This window comes from Pleurodeles waltl, chromosome 1_1 (assembly GCF_031143425.1).
Source record: "Pleurodeles waltl isolate 20211129_DDA chromosome 1_1, aPleWal1.hap1.20221129, whole genome shotgun sequence".
Taxonomy (NCBI): Eukaryota; Metazoa; Chordata; class Amphibia; order Caudata; family Salamandridae; genus Pleurodeles; species Pleurodeles waltl.
In genome coordinates this window covers 17,988,257-18,008,640 of record NC_090436.1, presented here as the reverse complement: position 1 = coordinate 18,008,640, position 20,384 = coordinate 17,988,257, and the positions used below count along the sequence as shown (strand labels likewise).

General features: G+C 47.6%; 1 protein-coding gene across 1 annotated transcript in view; it reads right to left on the bottom strand.

Annotated features, from left to right (window-relative positions):
• Window positions 1-20,384, bottom strand: part of LOC138255094 (matrix metalloproteinase-21-like) — a 457,798-nt gene that overhangs the window by 151,973 nt on the left and 285,441 nt on the right. Inside the window, exons 5-6 of the mRNA XM_069205828.1 lie at window positions 12,545-12,686; window positions 1,119-1,379 (exon numbers count right to left, since the gene is read on the bottom strand). Of these exons, the coding sequence (XP_069061929.1) occupies window positions 1,119-1,379; window positions 12,545-12,686 (403 nt within the window). The remainder of the gene's footprint in view (window positions 1-1,118; window positions 1,380-12,544; window positions 12,687-20,384) is intronic.

Here is a 20,384-nt window from a genome sequence, read left to right as displayed (position 1 = left end):
CATGATAATAACTAATAATAGTAATATTAATAATGAAGGATATATTCAGACTTCTTCATGTCATATTACAAGCCTACAAAAAGAACTGAGGCAACTGCCTTTTGCTATGCATGATGGGATACAGGAAGACTTTCTCTTCTTAAAGACAGCTCTATTTACATTCTGTATAATGGCAGCCTATGGGCTTCACTGCCCTGCATTGTTTCACCTCATTTTGAAGTTGTAAAAGGGTTTGTGAAAGATGTTTTCTACCTCATCTCTAGAATAAGCATGTTTTTAAATGTATATCTAAACTACAGTATCCTTTTTTCAACCAAAAGAATGAACAATTTGGCCTTTGTAGCTGTTCCTCTAGGCTGCACATTGACATTCTTAAGTGACTTTGCAGGCCTTCCACAAGAAAGGCGAACATCTACACTTGAGAATACACTTCAGAACAGTGCTCCGGGGTCCCCGCAGGCGTGCGGAACTATTCAGTGCTTATGACTATCATGGAAATACCCCTACGAGAGAACTGGAGTTACAGGTAAGAAACTATTCCTTCCTGTCCAACTTTTGCTCACAATGCTGCAGAAAATATCCTCTTGTTTTCATGTTCAGAGATGAGGCTGGTTATTTCAACTGACATGATCATACAATCAGATCTTGCCTATTCGATTTGACCCTCAAAGGCAATTACTTCTGGGCGAATACCAGTGGCCTCCTGTCATGCCTTAAAATTATCCACCTCTCCAAAGTAGGGCTACAATAACTGAAAAATGTAATTCCCACCTGGGCCCAAGCTCATCAGAGCTTTTATTTTATTTTACATGCCTAAATATGCATGCATGACACAAGAGTGGCACATAAATATATAAATATGCCCACCACATCTAGGCTGGATGAAAACCGCTCTGAAATTAAGTTCAAGAAACCACAGCAGGCCCAAGTGCTCCATATGATTTATGTTAAAACTTTTTGACACATCCTCTTAATTGGAAATTAGCTATGGAAATAATAATCCATGAATGCACACACACAGATTGACGAGAGTGTTGTTCTATTTGGGAATGTCCAGGCGGACAGGAAACGTAAGTGACCTGAAGATGCAAATCCAGGGGTGGTAAGTGGAAACTTACCTTTGAAAAACAGAGTGTAGTCTTTGTCCCAGGTCCATATGTGGATGAAAGCATCGATATTGGACTGGGGAATTCCATGCCATCCTGCTGACAGCTGGATTGGGTCACCATAGCGCGTCCTGTTACTGCGGTTCTCGTACATCCAATACCAGCTGTTCCGGAAGAAATAGGTGTTGAAGTGGTAATTGCCCAGTTCTCCATTCGCTTTCTTTTCTCTCCACACCCAATCAAACACTGTGTTGAAGCGCCCTTCACACTTTCCTAAACCGAAAGATGAAGAAAATATTTTGTTTTATAATTGATATTGACGATTATTTTATTTTACAGCTTTCATAGTTAGTTGTTCTCCAAAGACTAGCCTTTCAGTTTCTTGAAATATATATAGAATTGCATGTGTAGGAAGTTGGCTCTGTATGTACTATTTCAAAGTAAGAAATAGCATGCACAAAGTCCAAGGGTTCCCCTTAGAGGTAAGATAGTGGCAAAAAGAGATAATTCTAATGCTCTATTTTGTGGTTGTGTGGTTGAGCAGTAGGCTTATCAGAGGGTAGTGTTAAGCATTTGTTGTACACACACAGGCAATAAATGAGGAACACACATTCAAAGACAATTCCAGGCCAATAGGTTTTTGTATTGAAAAATATATTTTCTTCGTTTATTTGTAGAACCACAGGTTCAAGATTTACAATCAATACTTCAAATGAAAGGTACTTCACTCAGGTATCATAGGAACTTTGAATCAGCAAAATAGCATGTACAGTTTTGGCAAAAATGTCAATAAGCTATTTTAAAACTAGACAGTGCAAATTTCAACAGTTCCTGGGGGAGGTAAGTATTGGTTAGTTTTGCAGGTAAGTAAACCACCTATAGGGTTCAAAGTTGGGCCCAAGGTAGCCCACCATTGGGGGTTCAGAGCAACCCCAAAGTTACCACACCAGCAGCTCAGGGCCGGTCAGGTGCAGAGTTCAAAGTGGTGCCCAAAACGCATTGGCTTCAATGGAGAAGGGGGTGCCCGCAGGTAAGTACCCGCGACTTCGGAGGGCAGACCAGGGGGGTTTTGTAGGGCACCGGCGGGGGGCACAAGTCAGCACAAAAGGTACACCCTCAGCGGCATGGGGGCAGCCGGGTGCAGTGTGCAAACAGGCGTCGGGTTTGCAATAGGTTTCAATGGGAGACCCAGGGGTCTCTTCAGCGAAGCAGGCAGGCAAGGGGGGGGCTCCTTCCTCGGGGAAGCCCCCACCTGGGCAAGGGAGAGGGCTACCTGGGGGTCGCTTCTGCACTGGAGGTCGGATCCTTCAGGTCCAGTGTCTTTACCAGGCGTCGGGCTCTTTGAAGCAGGCAGTCGCGGTCAGGGTGAGCCTCTGGATTCCCTCTGCATGCATCGCTGGGGGGGGCTCAAGAGGGTCAACTCTGGCTACTCACAGGGTCGCAGTTGCCGGGGAGTCCTCCCTGTAGTGTTGGTTCTCCGCAGGTCGAGCCGGGGGTGTCAGGTGCAGAGTGCAAAGTCTCACGCTTCTGGCGGGAAACGTGTGTTCTTTAAAAGTTGCTTTTGGCATAGATAAGTCACCCCTCTACAGGCCTTACAGCCCTAAGGCAGGATGCACTATACCACAGGTGAGGGCATAGGTGCATGAGCACTATGCCCCTACAGTGTCTAAGCAAAACCTTAGACATTGTAAGTGCATGGTACCCATAAGAGTATATGGTCTGGGAGTCTGTCAAACACGAACTCCACAGCACCATAATGGCTACACTGAAAACTGGGAAGTTTGGTATCAAACTTCTCAGCACAATAAATGCACACTGATGCCAGTGTACATTTCTATTGTGAAATACACCCCAGAGGGCATCTTAGAGATGCCCCCTGAAAACATACCCGACTTCCAATATGGGCTGACTAGTTTTGCCAGCCTGCCACACACCAGACATGTTGCTGGCCACATGGGGAGAGTGCCTTTGTCACTCTGTGGCTAGTAACAAAGCCTGTACTGGGTGGAGGTGCTTCTCACCTCCCCCTGTAGGAACTGTAACACCTGGCGGTGAGCCTCAAAGGCTCACCCCCTTTGTTACAGCGCCACAGGGCACTCCAGCTAGTGGAGATGCCCGCCCGCTCCGGCCACGGCCCCACTTTTGGCGGCAAGGCCGGAGGAGATAATGAGAAAAACAAGGAGGAGTCACTGCCCAGTCAGGACAACCCCTAAGGTGTCCTGAGCTGAGGTGACTCTGACTTTTAGAAATCCTCCATCTTGCAGATGGAGGATTCCCCCAATAGGATTAGGGATGTGCCCCCCTCCCCTCAAGGAGAAGGCACAAAGAGGGTGTAGCCACCCTCAGGGCTAGTAGCCATTGGCTACTAACCCCCCCAGACCTAAACACACCACTAGATTGAGTATTTAGGGGCTCCCAGGACCTAGCCAGATAGATTCCTGCAACATGAAGACGAAGAAGGACTGCTGACCTGAAGCCCTGCAGAGAAAACAGAGACACCAACTGCTTTGGCCCCATCCCTACCGGCCTGTCTCCCCATTTCAAGAAAAACTGCACCAGCGACGCGTCCCCCAGGGTCCAGCTACCTCTGAAGCCTCAGAGGACTACCCTGCATCTAAAAGGACGAAGAACTCCCGAGGACAGCGGCTCTGCTCCAAAGAAGAAACATCTTTGCAACAAAGAAACAAACTTGAAAGGACTGCACGTTTCCCGCCGGAAGCGTGAGCCTTTCCACTCTGCACCCGACACCCCCGGCTTGACCTGCGGAGAACCAACACCACAGGGAGGACTCCCCGGCGACTGGAACCCTGTGAGTAACCAGAGTTGACCCCCCTGGGCCCCCCCTGCGACACCTGTAGAGGGAAACCAGAGGCTCCACCTGACCGCGACTGCCTGCTTCTAGGAACCTGACGCCTGGTAAAGACACTGCACCCGCAGCCCCCAGGACCTGAAGGATTGGACCTCCAGTGGAGAAGCGACCCCCAGATGGCCCTCTCCCTTGCCCAGGTGGTGGCTACCCCGAGGAGCCCCCCCTTGTCTGCCTGCTTCGCTGAAGAGACCTCTGGGTCTCCCATTGAACTCCATTGTAAACCCGACGCCTGTTTGCACTCTGCACCCGGCCGCCCCTGTGCCGCTGAGGGTGTACTTTTTGTGCTGACTTGTGTCCCCCCTGGTGCCTTACAAAACCCCCCTGGTCTGCCCTCCGAAGACGCGGGTACCTACCTGCTGGCAGACTGGAACCGGGGCACCCCCTTCTCCATTGAAGCCTATGTGTTTTGGGCACCACTTTGACCTCTGCACCTGACCGGCCCTGAGCTGCTGGTGTGGTAACTTTGGGGTTGCCCTGAACCCCCAACGGTGGGCTACCTTGGACCCAACTTTGAACCCTGTAGGTCGTTCACTTACCTGCAAAACTAACAAATACTTACCTCCCCCAGGAACTGTTGAAATTTGCAGTGTCTAGTTTTAAAATAGCTTATTGCCATTTTTGTGAAAACTGTACATGCTAGTTTGCTGCTTCAAAGTTCCATAATACCTTTCATTTGAAGTATTGATTGTAAATCTTGAACCTGTAGTTCTTAAAATAAACTAAGAAAAAATATTTTTCTATACAAAAACCTATTGGCCTGGAATTGTCTTTGAGTGTGTGATCCTCATTTATTGCCTGTGTGTTTACAACAAATGCTTAACACTACCCTCTGATAAGCCTACTGCTCGACCACACTCCCACAAAATAGAGCATTGGAATTATCTCTTTTTGCCACTATCTTACCTCTAAGGGGAACCCTTGGACTCTGTGCGTGCTATTTTTTACTATGAAATAGTACATACAGAGTCAACTTCCTACACAGCGCGTTGGGCATTCAACAAGGAAAATGGCTGCATCCACAGCGCTTTTTGCAGGAGTGCCCATCCAGGACATCTGCAGGGCAGCTACTTGGAAGTCAACGCATACATTTGCGAAACATTACTGTTTAGAAGAAACACAGCAGGGTAGGACAAGCGGTTTTACGAAATCTATTCCAGTAACGGTGAGCTGTTGTATTTCTTCTTTCCTTTTTTCCCCCAGCCCAGTAGACTTTGCGCACATTGTATGGAATTGTTTCATCCTTTCAGGTTATCATAATTATTTATGTTTCTGGTCAAGATACTGTTATTTTATCATGTTAATTGCTTATCTATTATTTTGTGTCTCCTGCATGATCATGTTTCTTCAGTGTTTCTGGATATAGATGTATGTTTGATGGCTATATATATGTATATATATCTCTATACTTATGTATATGTATCAATATATAATATACAATGTGCTTTATTACTGCTTGCTATTCTGACTCAAGCATGTGAATCTATGAAAGTTCCAATACTGGAGTAAGAAAATTAGTTACTTACCTGTAACTGTAGTTCTGATGGATACAACTACCTGTGGATTCCTCACATAATGAATTTTCCCCCATGCACCAGCATCCGACGGAAATTTTCCTCTACCTCTGCACAAGGACGTCACAATTGCCCGACTCCCACATGACGCCGTCTGACGTCATCCAGGCAATAAGAGATCCTCGCCGGCTTGCTGACGTCAGTTCCCTTTTTTCCGTGCCTTCAAGTGACGGGTATTTCTTCGAGGCTCCAGGGAGCAACTGTATCCCTGTGTATTGATACTTTGTTAATAATGTTGCAGCCACGAAAATCTGGGTTTAAACCCTGCAGGGAGTGTGGTGGCCGTGTGTCGGTTACGGATCCACATAATGATTGCTTGTGGTATCTCAGTTCCGATCATGATGTCGAGGAGTGCGGTTCATGTCAGCGGATGAACCCCAAAGCACTCAAAGAGCGGGAAGCTAAGTTATTCTTGGCGAAGTCGAAGAAGAAGAAGGAGAAACATCATCATCGAAGATCTTCTTCTAAGTCTTCGAAGTCTCATAAGAGGCATCGTCATGACTCCCCGCATGGTTCACGTCGTCGATCGAGTAAGGACAGGTCCCGCTCAAAGTTGCCCTCGGCTCGGCGCCGTACAAGTTGGGAAGTTAGCCCGACTTTGACACCTCAGCCGTCGACACCTCCTGCTTCTCTGGCGCCATCATTTTATGAGGTCGAACCTCATCAGAGTCTGGATGTCTCACCGGCGCATTCGGAGGTACCCGAGTCGGTGCCTGTTCCACCTCAAGCACCGGCGCCACAGGAGTCCCCGGCGTTCCTCGCCGTGAGGTACGGATCCAGCTGCATTTTTAAATGCAATGGTTAATATCTTTGGGTGTTCCGGCTCTGTGCAGACCGACGCCCTTCATGCCTTTCTAGCCTGTGGGAGGTGCTGGTTCGGCTCCAGTACCGGTGGCGTCGCCTAGAAGGCATGTGATGCCGACGACTTCTGCTGCCCGGCGCCGATGTTTTTGCCTCAGCTTCAGTCGATGCCGGAGAGGGTGATCCATCAACACACGTGCCGATGGATCTGGTGTCGGATGGATCCGATGAATGACGCCAACCAAGGTCTTCGGCATCGATAAACGCCTTGTCGACTCCAAGAATTGAGGCCAGACTGCGCTGCAGGAGAAAAGCTCTTCGACTGCTTGAAGAGCAGGATTGTAGGAGACAGCTTCTGGAAGAGGGCGAGATCGGAGAGCCCCTGGGGGACTTACAGGGCTTGGAATCCGCCAGTGGTCTGGTCACTTCCTCAGAATGGGACTTGGCTTCTCCGGGAGCGTACACAGAAGAGGCGGCATCGTTTCACTCAGTGGTGAGGATGGCGGCAGATTTTCTTGACCTTCCACTTCCCGCTGCTGAAGTTAAGACTAACATCCTTACTGGGGTATTTGACCCTGCTTCAGCTGTGGTGGAACCGCTTCTCCCCTTTAGTGAGGCGTTCATGGATCCAATCTTGGAGGTGTGGAAAAAGCCTGTGTCTTCTGCAGCAGTGAATAGATCTGTAGCGAGAAGGTACAGAGTGGCTCCTGGGGACCCAGGATTTCTTTCAAAACACCGACTCCGGAGAGTTTGGTGGTGCAAGCCTCATGTTCTTCGCGTACAGCTCCCGGGTCGTTTACTGCGGCCCCATCAGACAGAGAATCCAAGAAAACTTTCTCTTCATGTAGTATGGCCTCAGTCTACAAATGCAACCTGTGTCTTGGGCAGGTACATATATGCCCTAATGGAGCAGGCCAAGACTGCTCAGACTGGATTGTCACAAGAGGTTCTGAGCCTTTTGGCTGATGCACAGGCGGCGGCAACTCGGGTCATCCAGTCAGGGCTAGACACATCTGATTCAGTGGCCAGGGCAATGTGCACATCCATAGCGACCAGAAGACAGGCCTGGTTAAGGTCGTCAGGATTCTCTTCCGATGTACAATCTACTCTCCTAGACTTACCTTTTGATGGGGACAAATTCTTCGGAACAAAAGCTGACTCGTTCTTGGAACGGTTCAAGGAGAGTAGGGCTACCGCAAGATCCTTGGGCTTGCAAGCTTTCACCTCTACTCCTTTAAGATCATTTAGGAGGTTCAGGGGGGTTGGACGTGGCTCTTCCTTTCGGGGGAGATTCCAGTCAGCAGGACAGCAACCTAATGCTTCTCACCCCTATAGATCATATAGGGGACGGGGTAGGGTTCGTACGAGAGGGTCCACCCAGCAGCACAATGCCTCTTCCTCTTCCCCTGGGGGGGGTGCAGCATGGAAAGGAGCCTTAGTCATCCATCAATCCCTTCACATGCATCTCCTGTAGGGGAAGGTTATTGCGTTTTCTCCATATGTAGGAGTCAATAACATCGGACTCCGGGGTCATCGATGTTGTGGGGAAAGGCTGTGCCCTTCCTATTCGGGGGTGTCCTCCTCCAATCCCTCCCTGCCCATCCTTCTGTACAGAAAACCATCTCCTGTTGCTACAACAGGAGGTTCTAGTCCTTTTGTCAAAGGGTGCAGTGGAGTTGGTCCCAGAGCTGGAGAGGGGTCAGGGTTCTTATTCCAGATATTTCCTGATCCCCAAGAAGGGTGGTCGTTTGAGACCAATCCTGGACGTGAGGATTTTGAATTGGTTCCTCAAACAGGAGAAATTCAAAATGCTGACCCTGGTGCAGGTACTTTTGGCGTTGAATGAAGGAGATTGGATGGTGTCTGTCGACTTGCAGGATGCTTACTTTCATATCCCTATACTCAAGTCGCACAGGCAATATCTCCGGTTTATGGTGGGATCGCAACACTATCAGTTTGCGGTCCTTCCGTTTGGTCTTACTTCAGCAACTCGAGTCTTCACAAATGTGATGGCGGTGGTTGCAGCAGAGCTCAGGAGGAGGGGGATAGCGGTATTCCCTTACCTGGACGATTGGTTGCTCAAACCCAAGTCTACGGAGATCGTGCTGCACCATCTGCAGATCACAACCCAGTTGTTGTTCGAGCTGGGCTTTTCTGTGAACGTGCCCGAATCTCACCTAGAGCCCTCTCAATGCCTCCTGTTCATAGGGGCAGTACTGGACACAACATTGAGTCGGGCCTTTCCTCCGCCTCAGCAGATTCAGGACATTCAGGCGTTGATTCTGATGCTTCAGAATGGAGCAGTCGTTCCAGTCGTCAAGGTCCTTCGTCTGCTCGGTCTGTTCGCTTCTTGCATTCTGTTGGTCACTCATGCACGCTGGCACATGAGGGCTCTTCAGTGGTGCCTCCACAGGCAGTGGTTTCAACACAGAGGGGATCTCAAGGAGTCGATAAAGATCTCCAGGGACACTGCAGCGGATCTACAATGGTGGGCTGCAAGAGGCAACTTTTCCCAAGGTCGGCTGTTTTCGCTACCTCCTCCAGAGGCCACGGTTATAACGGATGCCTCCACTCTAGGGTGGGGAGCTCATGTGGGGGACCTGGAGATCAAAGGTCATTGGTCTCCAGTTGAACAGATGTTTCACATCAATCTGTTGGAATTGTGGGTGATACGTCTTGCTCTCAAGGCCTTCCTCCCTTCCCTTCGCGGTCAGTCTGTCCAGGTCTTGACGGACAACACTACTGCAATGTGGTATATAAACAAACAGGGAGGAGTGGGGTCGTACCTTCTCTGCAGAGAAGCTCTGCGGATCTGATCCTGGACACAGGACCATCGGATTTGCTTAGTGGCAAACCATTTGGCCGGGGTTTTGGACATACGTGCGGACAGTCTCAGTCGCCACATCTCAACCGATCACGAGTGGCATCTTCAACCAGACCTGGTCATTTACATCTTCCCGGTGTGGGGGTATCCACAGATAGACCTGTTTGTCACTCGAGAGAACGTGCACTGTCCGTCGTTCTGCAGCCTCCAGTATCCGGTGCAAGGAGCGCTGGGAGATGCGTTTCAGAGGTCCTGGTCCCGCCAGTTGCTTTACGCATTTCCCCCCATACCGTTGATCCCTCGGGTACTGAGGAAGATTCGCCAAGACCGGGCACAAGTTATCTTGATAGCTCCGGATTGGCCAAGAAGGGTATGGTACTCAGATCTCCTCCAGCTCTCTCTGTGCCCTCCGCTCCATCTTCCTTACAGGGCAGACCTCCTCTCGCAGTCGCAGGGGCAGGTTCTACACCCCCACCTCCAGAACCTGCACCTTCATGCCTGGAGATTGAACGGGGCAATCTGAGTTCCTTTTCTCTCCCGCCAGAAGTGGTGGATGTTGTTTTATCGGCCAGGCGACACTCCACCAAATCTATCTATGCTAGCAGGTGGGCTAAATTTGTGACTTGGTGTGGAGAGAAGCAAATTGATCCCTTACGTGCCCACTTATCGGATATTTTGTCATTGGCGCTATCCTTGGCGCAGAGGGGTTGTGCAGTCGCGACTGTTAAGGGGTACTTGTCGGCTCTGTCAGCCTTTCTGTGTCTACCTGACCAACCTTCCTTGTTTAAGTCCCCATTAGTTTTGAGATTCATTAAGGGTCTAATTAACAGGTTCCCTCCCACTCCATTTATTATGCCTCAGTGGGACTTAAACTTAGTACTAACATTTCTGATGGGTTCACCGTTCAAACCAATGCATTCATGTCCCTTAAGGTCATTAGTTTTAAAAACTGTTTTTCTAGTTGCCATTACATCTACTAGAAGGGTGAGTGAGCTCCAGGCACTTAGCATGAAGCCCCCGTACACTTCCTTTTATGAGGGCAAGGTGGTGTTGAGGACCAAGGCGCCTTTCTTACCAACGGTTGTTACATCCTTTCATGTAGGACAGTCTATTACACTTTCCTCCTTCTATCCTCTGCATCATCCGTCAAAGGAGGAGGAGAGACTACACCAACTAGATCTGAGAAGAGCATTGAGCTTCTTCGTCGAGAGGACGAGAGAGTTTAGACTGGAAGATCAACCCTTCATCGGTTATGTGGGGAAGAGGAAAGGCAGGGCGGTCCACAAGAGAACAATATCCAGGTGGGTCACTCTTTGCATCAAATTGTGTTGTTCTTTGGCAAAGAAGGAACCTCCTGTTGGGATAAGAGCCCATTCCACCAGGGCTAAGTCGGCTTCTTCAGCCTTAGCTAGAGGTGTTCCTGTGGTTGACATCTGTAAGGCCACAACTTGGGCATACCTCCACACTTTTGCTAAGCATTATTGTTTAGATTCTGAAGTCAGGAGGGATGGCCATTTGTACGATCCGTGCTGCAGGATTTCTTGGTTTGACCATACAGGCACCCACCTCCGAGAGCGGTACTGCTTTGGACTCTATTCATTATGTGAGGAATCCACAGGTAGTTGTATCCATCAGAAGAACAAGTTACTTACCTTTGGTAACGCCTTTTCTGGTGTTGCAGAACAAGTTTTCCAAGAAGGGTGACTCATTACACTAGCTACACCTCAAGGATGTGCTCATGGCTCTGACCCAGGAAAGCAGGGTTCTGACATCTTGGATTTTGGTAGAGATGCACTGTGGGATTGTTTAGTACCAATCCCCCAGGAAGTGATGTAGGGCTGGGGAGGTTTGCCCCATGGGAAATTTGTCCCCATTGGTTAGGGAGTTTTACCCACCCACAAACTAGATATTAGGGTAAAAGTGGCACTCCTTGCTTCCAGCCTCAGAACACTTCTGGACTCGGAAAGGATAGAAGAAGGGCTCTTCTGTTGAACTTGTGGCAGTTAGAAAGAAAGGCTGCACCTAGAAAGAAGGCACCTGCTGAACCAAGAGAGGACTTAAGAAAGAGAAGGACTGCTGCTGACGACTTCGTGGAGAGAGACCCCAAGAGCTTGACCTGCTCCCAGTAGTGCCAAGGGCCAGTGAGTTTGACTCCAGCGACTAGCTGGCTAGCCTCCTGTTAAGCTTCTGGGACACAAAAACTAAAGATGCCGTGCACCTGCAAAGTGCCCAGCTAACCAGTCCTCACTTCACTTGTCTCAGCTGTTCGGGTGTCACCTGTGAGATTGAGTCCTCGCCTCAAGAGGTACCACCTCCCAGGTCTTGGACTGTTGGCTGGTTCTAATATTTACTCTTCCTCCCCAGAGAACTGAAACCTGTGAATCAATGCTAAAAGATAATGGTTTTGGGTACAGAGTCCGAGTCCATTGACATTGTATCCAACACCAGAACATGATTCACAAAACCTTTTGAACTGAATTGCAGTGATTTATGAAAACTTTACAGAAATCATAACTCTGGTTCCCTTCATCAGTTATGTGTAGGTTTGATGTCAAGTTATAGATAAAAATATATATAATTTCTAATAATTGGAGAGGTATATTTATTTTGCCACTTTCTTAGTTATTGACTGCTTTGGTACTGTTAAACGCTTTACACTTGGTTTCTTTTGAGTTAAACCTGACTGCTCTGTGTCACAACTATCCAAGTATGAGCCAAGGTTTGATTAAAGAAACCTAATTAGACCTCCTGCAGAATAGTGACATTATGACTTGCTGAGGTCTCACAGCTACCCCCAACTAATAACCCACATTATCCTTCTCACTCTAGTGTGTTTGGCGCCCTTATCACCTATGCTATGCCATGCTTTTGCAGTGCTATTTGTTAAGTTGTGCCAGAAGTTCTAAGAATCAAATTTCAAAGTTAAGAGGGGCTGTGAGTAACAGTTAAGCTGTCCCAGTGTCAACCCCCACTATAGGTGCTGGAGGTGAATGCTGAAGCTCTTGACTGTGGTAATAGAGAAACTTGAACACTAAACAGCATTTTTCTGTGTTATGATTTTATGCTAGTATGTAGCATGATAGAGTGTGATGGGAATTGTTATGGATTTTGTGATATTCTATGCAGATATGCCTTGCCTTGTGGTCTTTTTATACAACTCATTTTATGTAGCTTTGTGTTGAAGTAGGATGTGTTGTCACTTTCAGTACAGCTGTGTCGAATGGTGGAGAGGATTGGGTCTTTGGGGATCTTTCTGTGATTATTTTATATGTAAATGTGTGATTTGAAGGACCATTGAACCTCAAGGAATTTCCAGTTAAAACTATCCAGATTTTTAGATGATAAAATAGTAATCCTGGAAAGGCTTTCTTACCGTATATCTTCTGGATGGCATTCCTGTCCACCCTAGTCAGCTCAACCTCGCTGTTGGCTGGGATATAGTTTGGCTGCATAACCGAGCCCATCTGGTTCATGTGACTGAGCCCCAAAACATGACCAATTTCATGTACTGCCACCTGCAAGTAAAAGATGCATAGTAAGACATTTGCATTGTGTTAGAGAGTAAACTAAAACTATCAAAAAGTACTCCCTCCACACCCTTTTACAAGTACCAAGCAGCAAAATGTGGCCCTCTGATGGTTCTACTTCATTGGTCTGTGTTGAAGGCAGGAATATGATAGCGAGCTCTCATGCCTGTCTTACTGGCAATGAACTCTCCACATTTTTTCTCATGAATTGCACAGATAAGTATCAATCAATGTATTTTAGACTTTTTATTGGTGTTATCTGCGCCGAACTGTTTTGCCATGTACTTACTGTGCTCACGTTTATTTATTTTAGATGGGTGGTAATGGTACATCTGCCAAAAAACTATAGATATCCTGTGCCCCTGCATGTTCTCCATCCTATTTAGAGTGCTGGGGGTAGAGGAGAGGGAAGTTAGAGTCAGCAGTGGAAAGTCACTGTCAGCTTACCCTTAAGCCATCTGCACTGGTGAAGAACAGTTGCAGATGTTGGTGAACTTGCATATATTTCCTCAAACTTTACCCCTGTGGGACATTTTTCCTAAAGTGAGGAACAACCTCCCACGCCCCATTAGAGACCCTTCTCTTTTTCTTGAACTCAGCAAGAAGCTTAAGACCTGGCTTTTCAATTGAAAAACCTACTGTAGGGAGGGTTAGGCATGCACACCTACTCAGTGCCAGGATACTCTCATGGGGTAATAGTTACAAATACATGTAGCAACACAGCATAACCTAACATAACATAAAATACAGTAAACATAATAGAACATACAGATAGCGGAAGTATCAGTAAGTGTTAGAAATGGCCCATCTACAGGATCAGCTCCAAACCTTTTGCCTTCCTCCTACATTTTGCTGGATGTCTGCTTGTTGGCCTTAGGACTCTGTGCGGTTTACCACTGCTAACCAATGCTAAAGTGCTTGTGCTCTCTCCCTAAAACATGGCTTGATTTGCATATTTCATTTACATGTAAGTCCCATGTGGAATAATAAAATTAATAAATTGTAATTGCTGAACCAGAGGTGGTAGGTATTTCATGTTTGGTATCTGTGAACTTATAATAATAAACCCTCTTTAATGGTATAGTCTGATCCATCAGTATACGTTTGAAAATTCCACCTTTAGAAAATAGAAAATTAGCCTTAAAACTTGTCCCAGGCCTGCCTTTCCAGCCTAAAGGCAGTGCTCCACTGCCATTTCGACTTGGTATTTAAAACCCCTTGCCAAGCCTTAAACTCCCTTTTTTAATACATAAAAGTCACCCCTAAGGTAGGCCCAGGTAGCCCATGGGGCAGGGTGCTATGTAATTAAAAGATAGGACATATATCTTTTAGTTTTACACGTACTAGTTGTAAACAACTCCCAAAATTGTTTTCTCACTACAAAGCAGCCTACCCCTCCCATATGGTAACATAGGGGATTTCTTATTAAAATTAATAAATTGTAATTCCTGAACCAGAGGTGGTAGATATATAATGTTTGGTATCTGTGAACTTGTAATGATAAACCGTCTTTAATGATAAAGTTGGAATTATCATGAGTTTGAAAATGCCACTTTTAGAAAATTTACATTTTCCTGTCCTTAGCCCTCTGTGCCTGCAGCCTGTCTAGGTCACATGACTGGGTATAACTGACAGTTGAGACTTGGGGATTCACCCCAGACCGTCACACAGTAGTGAGATTAGCAAGGCCTGAAAGCCCTTTCCACTGGCAGAATGGGGCGGCGGTGCTAAGCACAACCCCACTCACATCTGAATGGGCTGAGCTCTGGTGCCATAAAATAGGCTTAACAACTCTGCATTGTCAGTGCAGCCAGCTTGGAGACAGAGCAGAGGAGGCAGAACATTCCTGGCACTTCAGGGATCTCTTCAGCAAACTTCTCCCAACTTCTAGGAGCAGGGCACCAGGGTATACAAATATGACTCTTAGATCTTCTCCACAGGTCACTACTGGACCTGCGGAAGGACTGCCTGCTGCTGTGACCTGCTGTGTACTCTTCCAGACTGCTGTTGTACTTGGAAGGACAGCTTTGCTGCCTGGATCCTGCTATGAGCCTTCAGACGCCAGCCCTGCTGTAGAGCCCTGCATCTCCACCTGCACCCAGAACTTCATAAGTGACTCCAAGGGTTAATTTATCTGGTCTGCTCTTCTGAGCCACAAGGACATAACAGGCTCCCATCATCTTGAACCCACGCCTAGACCCAGCCTGTGTGAGTCCTGAACCTCCAAGAGGTCTCCATCCACTCCTGGACTCTTTGTTGTGGTGTTAAAGGTGCCCAGGTGACCAATTTCTAAAAGTGTGCACTTAGACAAAATGTTGCCAAAAAATACTCTGAGAACCAGGAAGAGACCGTTACCAACCTTCTCGCCTATCTGCCCAAGGTGCATTGCCGGTCGGATTGGCTTTGAGGCTTCTCCGTAGCAGCAAATCTTTTTCAGTAGCCCTTCGTAAAAGGAGTATCCTACCTCATGAAACTGTCTTCGGCTACAGCCTTCTGCTTCGTCCTGCTGGAGATTTTCAACTTCTGTCTCGATGGCGAAGTCTGAAGGTAATAATCTTCACTGCGGCCTCGCTCCATGGCTAACTGGTGATATCGTTCCCTTCTCAGACACTCCTGCAGCCTTGCCTGATGAACGTCTACCTTCTCAGAGACTTTGGGCCTCATTACAAGTCGCACTCTTGGTGGTCTGACCGCCAGTGGACTGCCTTCACAGCCAAGAACATGGTTCTCGACGGGGTGGCAGTGGGTGGAGTCGGGATCAGCCACGGCAGCACCGCCATGCGGATCACGAGTCCTCTTTCCACCAGCCTTTTCATGGCGGGGACCCCGCCATGAAAAGGATGGCGGAAAGGAAGTGCTGAGGTCTACGGGGGGCCTGCACGGCCTATGACCATGTCGTGGGCATTGCAGGGGCCCCCTTGCTCATCAGTCTAAGAATGCATGCTTTCTGCTACGGCAGACAGTGTGCATTCTGAGGGTGCTCAGAGCACCCTATGTGTGACTCATAACTCCGGTTCTGCTAATTGGATTTTTATGGTTTTGGTGTCAAATAATTTATTAACATTTTCTTTATTTTCCTAAATTGTTTTGGGATTCCTATTGTGTTGGGTTTTTATTGTGTTGCTGTTTGTGTATTGTCTAATTACTTAACACATTGCCTCTATGTTTAGCCTGACTGCTTTTTGAATCAAGCTACCCAGGGTCAGGCACAGGTTAAATTAGTAACCTTTTATGGTTCACCCTGCAAGCGATTGTGGCTCTTGTTTGACCAGGACTCACTCACCAGTCACCCAACAACCCAATATCTCACAGCAGGTCTGAAATCTGTGTTCTCTTCTAGGGAAATCTTGAATACAGACAGAAGCACTGAATTGTTCCACCCACGCATATGTTGCTGGGACACTATTTTACAAAATAAACATTAAACCCTTAAAAAAAAAAAATGTAATCCAAAAAATGGTGCATAACAAGCTTCATTGGCCGATTCTCACTAACTTTCTTTTTTAACAAAAAAGGCAATTTAAAAGTCAGACTGTTACTGTTTAAAAAGAAGTGACATAAAAGCTTTCACCAATATTGTATTTAAAGAAAAGATGAGAGAACCAGAGGGCATTATAGCCAAATAGCCCATAGCTTACCTGCTTGCCGCCTGATGGCCACTGCTGCAGTGAGTTCCTGATTCTCAAGAGGTGCCTCTCTAGGTCCTGGACCCTTGGCTGGCATCAGTTGAGCTGTTCCTGTAAAATCCTGAATTTATGATTTCTGCATATCGGGCTTTGAGAAGGTAAAATATTCCTTCCATTGTGGTTGGATTGAATTTGTGATTTTGACCAGATAACCAGAGTTGGCGGTTTCTGCTTCTTGGCGCTATTTTTATTAAACTTTTAATATTGCATATCTCCCATTCTCCTTATTGGATTTTTTTGCCATTTGCTAGCATTTTATTTATTAAATCCCTCTCTGTTTTTCTGAATTGGTGTGGGATACCTCTTGTGTTGTGTTTTCACGTTGTTATCCTGTCACGGTTTTCAATGGGCTTACCGTCGAAGCTGAGGGGCGTGGGGGAATGGCCCCGGTTCCGGCAGGTTCTGCTCTGGCCGAGGTAGGGGCGACCCCTTCCGGTAGCCACGGTGCTGTTTGGTATGAGCAAACCACTACAGTCCGTGCCCTCCAGAAGGAGTCCCAGAGGAAAAATCCCAGTAGGGTAAAAAACCTCCACAGGAGCTCCCTGAAATGAAAGGAGGACACCAGGGCGTTAGGACCGAAGATCAGGAAGCCTGGAAAACAAGGCAGGTCAGGAACACACAGGAATCGCAGGAGGAAATCAATCGGAGCGTGACTACCACCAAGGAGTGTTGCAACGCAATAGACAAGCAGCTGAATTCCCCTTATATACCCCTAGACAGGAAGTAGGAAACAGGAAGTAGAAATACCACCATCTTGGATTGGGGAAAAGAAAACAATAGTGAATCAGGTACGTGCGTCTAATAAAGAAAAAACAATGCATGCTGGGCAGAGAGGAAGTGGTCAGCATGCTGGGAAGGAACAGGCAAGTATAAAGTACACCATGTGCAAGGGTTCGGTTTTGTTCTGGGGATATCGGTAAGTGGTGAGCAGGTAATGCAACATGCAAGAAATAAAATGTAAAGCGCATAATGCGCTGTATGCGGCCAGGCCTGAAACCCCCTCGGGGCTTCAAGCCCTGCCTCGTCTGCCTTTATGGCAGAACCTGAAGTAAGGGAAGCGGTGAGTGCCGCGACCCTTAAACCAGCTCCTGGGAGCCTCCACGGCCCGCGCTCGAGCCGCGGCGTCCCCCGCGGCCCGAGCGTCGGCCGCGGCGTCCCCCGCGGCCCGAGCGTCGGCCGCGGCGTCCCCCGCGGCCCGAGCGTCGGCCGCGGCGTCCCCCGCGGCCCGAGCGTCGCCGCGGTGAAAACAAGGTGCCGTGCTGCGGCAACCTGAGCCCACGGCCGCGGCGAGCGCCGCGGCATAACAGTATGCCCCCCCGAGGCCCCGGGTTTGTGAGGGAAGAGCCGGAAAAAGCGACGGACCAAAAGAGGAGCATGAACAGAAGAAGCATCCTCCCAGGAACACTCACTCATAGGGTACCCCTTCCAATGAATAAGATATTGGAGGCGTCCATGGAAAAACCGAGAGTCACAGATTTCCTGAACCTCGTACTCAGGCACATTATCAACCAACAGAGGAGGGGGACAGGGTAATTGCCTATGAAAAGGATCAGGACGGTAAGGTTTCAGTTGTGAGACATGGAATACAGGGTGGATCTTCCACGTCCGGGGTAGGCGAAGACGCACAGGCACTGGGTTGATCATTTTGAGAATTAGAAAGGGACCATAAAAGCGGGGTTTGAATTTGTTCTGAGTGAGTCGGAGAGGTAGGAATCTAGAGGAGAGCCAGACTTTCTCATGGACCTGATATGGAGGAGCCGCACAGCGTCTCCTATCTGCTATCCTTTTCATGCGGGACTTGGTGGACACAAGGTTGGAATGGATAATTCGTTGTATACCCCGTAGCTGTCGAACGTAGGAGGAGATGGCAGGAAGATTGGAGTTATCTCTCAGGGGAGTTGGGAAGGCCCTGGGATGGAAACCGTAGGAGCCATAGAAAGGAGAGACCTTCGAGGCACTGTGTAGAGAGTTGTTATAGGAGAATTCTGCAAGCGGTAAGTAGGGAGCCCAATTACTTTGTGTAGCATTGCAGAAGCTACGTAAGTACTGTTCGAGACCCTGATTGAGTCGTTCCGTTTGTCCATTGGTTTGAGGGTGGAACCCGGATGATAAGGCCACCTTGATTCCCAAGGTCTTACAGAATTGATTCCAGAATCGGGAGATATATTGAGGACCCCTGTCTGATATAATGACTTGGGGTAACCCATGAAGCCTAAAGATTTCTTGAGTAAAGATCTGACCTAATTCCTTTGCCGTTGGTAACTTTCTTAAGGCCGTGAAGTGGGCCATCTTGGTGAAGGAGTCCACAGTTACCATTATGACGTGGTTTCCCATTGAGGAAGGTAATGCGCACATAAAATCTGTGGAGATAGTATGCCATGGGCCTGGGGGAACAGGTAATGGGCGGAGCAATCCCACTGGTCTGGTTCGGGGTGTCTTGGCTTGAGCACATATAGGACAAGATAATACATATGCCTCAGTGTCAGCCTTGAGAGTTGGCCACCAGAAGGAGCAAAGCAACAGGTCTTGAGTGGCTTTCATTCCTCGATGACCTGCGACAGGGGAATCATGGCACATGTGTAAAGCTTCGATTTGCACTGCTTTAGTGGGTAAAAATAGGGCCTTGTCATGATAATAATAGCCATGATCTGTATGCAGTTGCGGACGTAACTTATTTAGTTCTTTTTCGTGTAGACGGGCATATTCGGACTTGACTTGGTCTAAAAAAGTTTGTGCTACCCCTATGATCTTATTGTTGTCAAATAAGTTCTGAAAAGTGGAATCGCCACAATCAGGATAACGTCGGGGCAAGGCATCCCCCAGGGTGTTCTGAGAACCAGGGATGTAGGTGATATAGAAGTCATATTGGCTGAAGAAGAAAGCCCATCGAGCCTGCCGGCTATTTTGACACTGAAAGTTTCTTAAGCACTGTAGATTTCTGTGATCGGTCCGGGCTTCAAATGGTTCCTTTGATCCCATCAAGAAGTGTCTCCATTCTGTGCACGCGACTTTTAAGGCGAGTAATTCGCGTTCTAGCACGGAATAGTTCCGCTCAGAATCAGATAGAATGTGGGATAAATAAAATACAGGGTGTTCTAGATCATCATCGTCTTGTTTTTGCAATAAGGCAGCCCCAATGGCTCTTTCTGAGGCATCTGTGACAACAATGAATTGCTTGCTGGTGTCTGGGTGTCGTAGAATAGGGGCTTGAATAAAGGCTTTCTTTAAATCCTGAAAGGCTGACTCGGCGCCTGGTGTCCAACAAAAACCCTTTTTAGATGTTCTTTTTTAAGGGTTTGAGTAATGTAGCTGGTTCTCTGGGCAAAGTCTGCTATGAATTGTCGGTAGAAGTTGGGTAGCCCCAAAAAACATTGAGTCTCCTTGATGGAAGAAGGAGATGGCCAATTCAATATAGCCTGTACCTTGTCTGAGTCCATGGCGACTCCGGTTTGGTTTATGCAGTATCCCAAGTATTTTACTTCTGTCTGATCAAACTCGCATTTTTCAGGTTTGCAGAACAAATGGTGTTGTCGAAGTCTCTCTAAGACTTGGCGAACGTGCTTGGAATGTTCCTCTGGATGAACCGAATAGATTAGGATATCGTCGAGATACACCACCACTGTTTGTTGCAAAAGATCAGAAAAGATAGAATCCATGAACCTTTGAAAAATGGACGGGGCATTAGTGAGTCCGAATGGCATTACTCTATACTCGTAGTGACCAAAAGGTGTTCTAAAGGCGGTCTTCCACTCATCACCTTCTCTTATTCTTAGAAGATGATAGCCTCCTCGGAGATCCAGCTTGGTGAATCTCTTGGCTCCTCTGACTGCTTCTAAGATGTCCTTTATGAGGGGTAACGGATACCGATCTTTAATAGTGATCCTGTTTAATCCTCTGAAATCAATACAAGGACGCAAATCTTTGGTTTTCTTTGGTACAAAGAAAAGAGGAGCCCCGGCGGGTGAAGAGGAGGGAGTAATCAACCCGCTTTGTAGGTTCT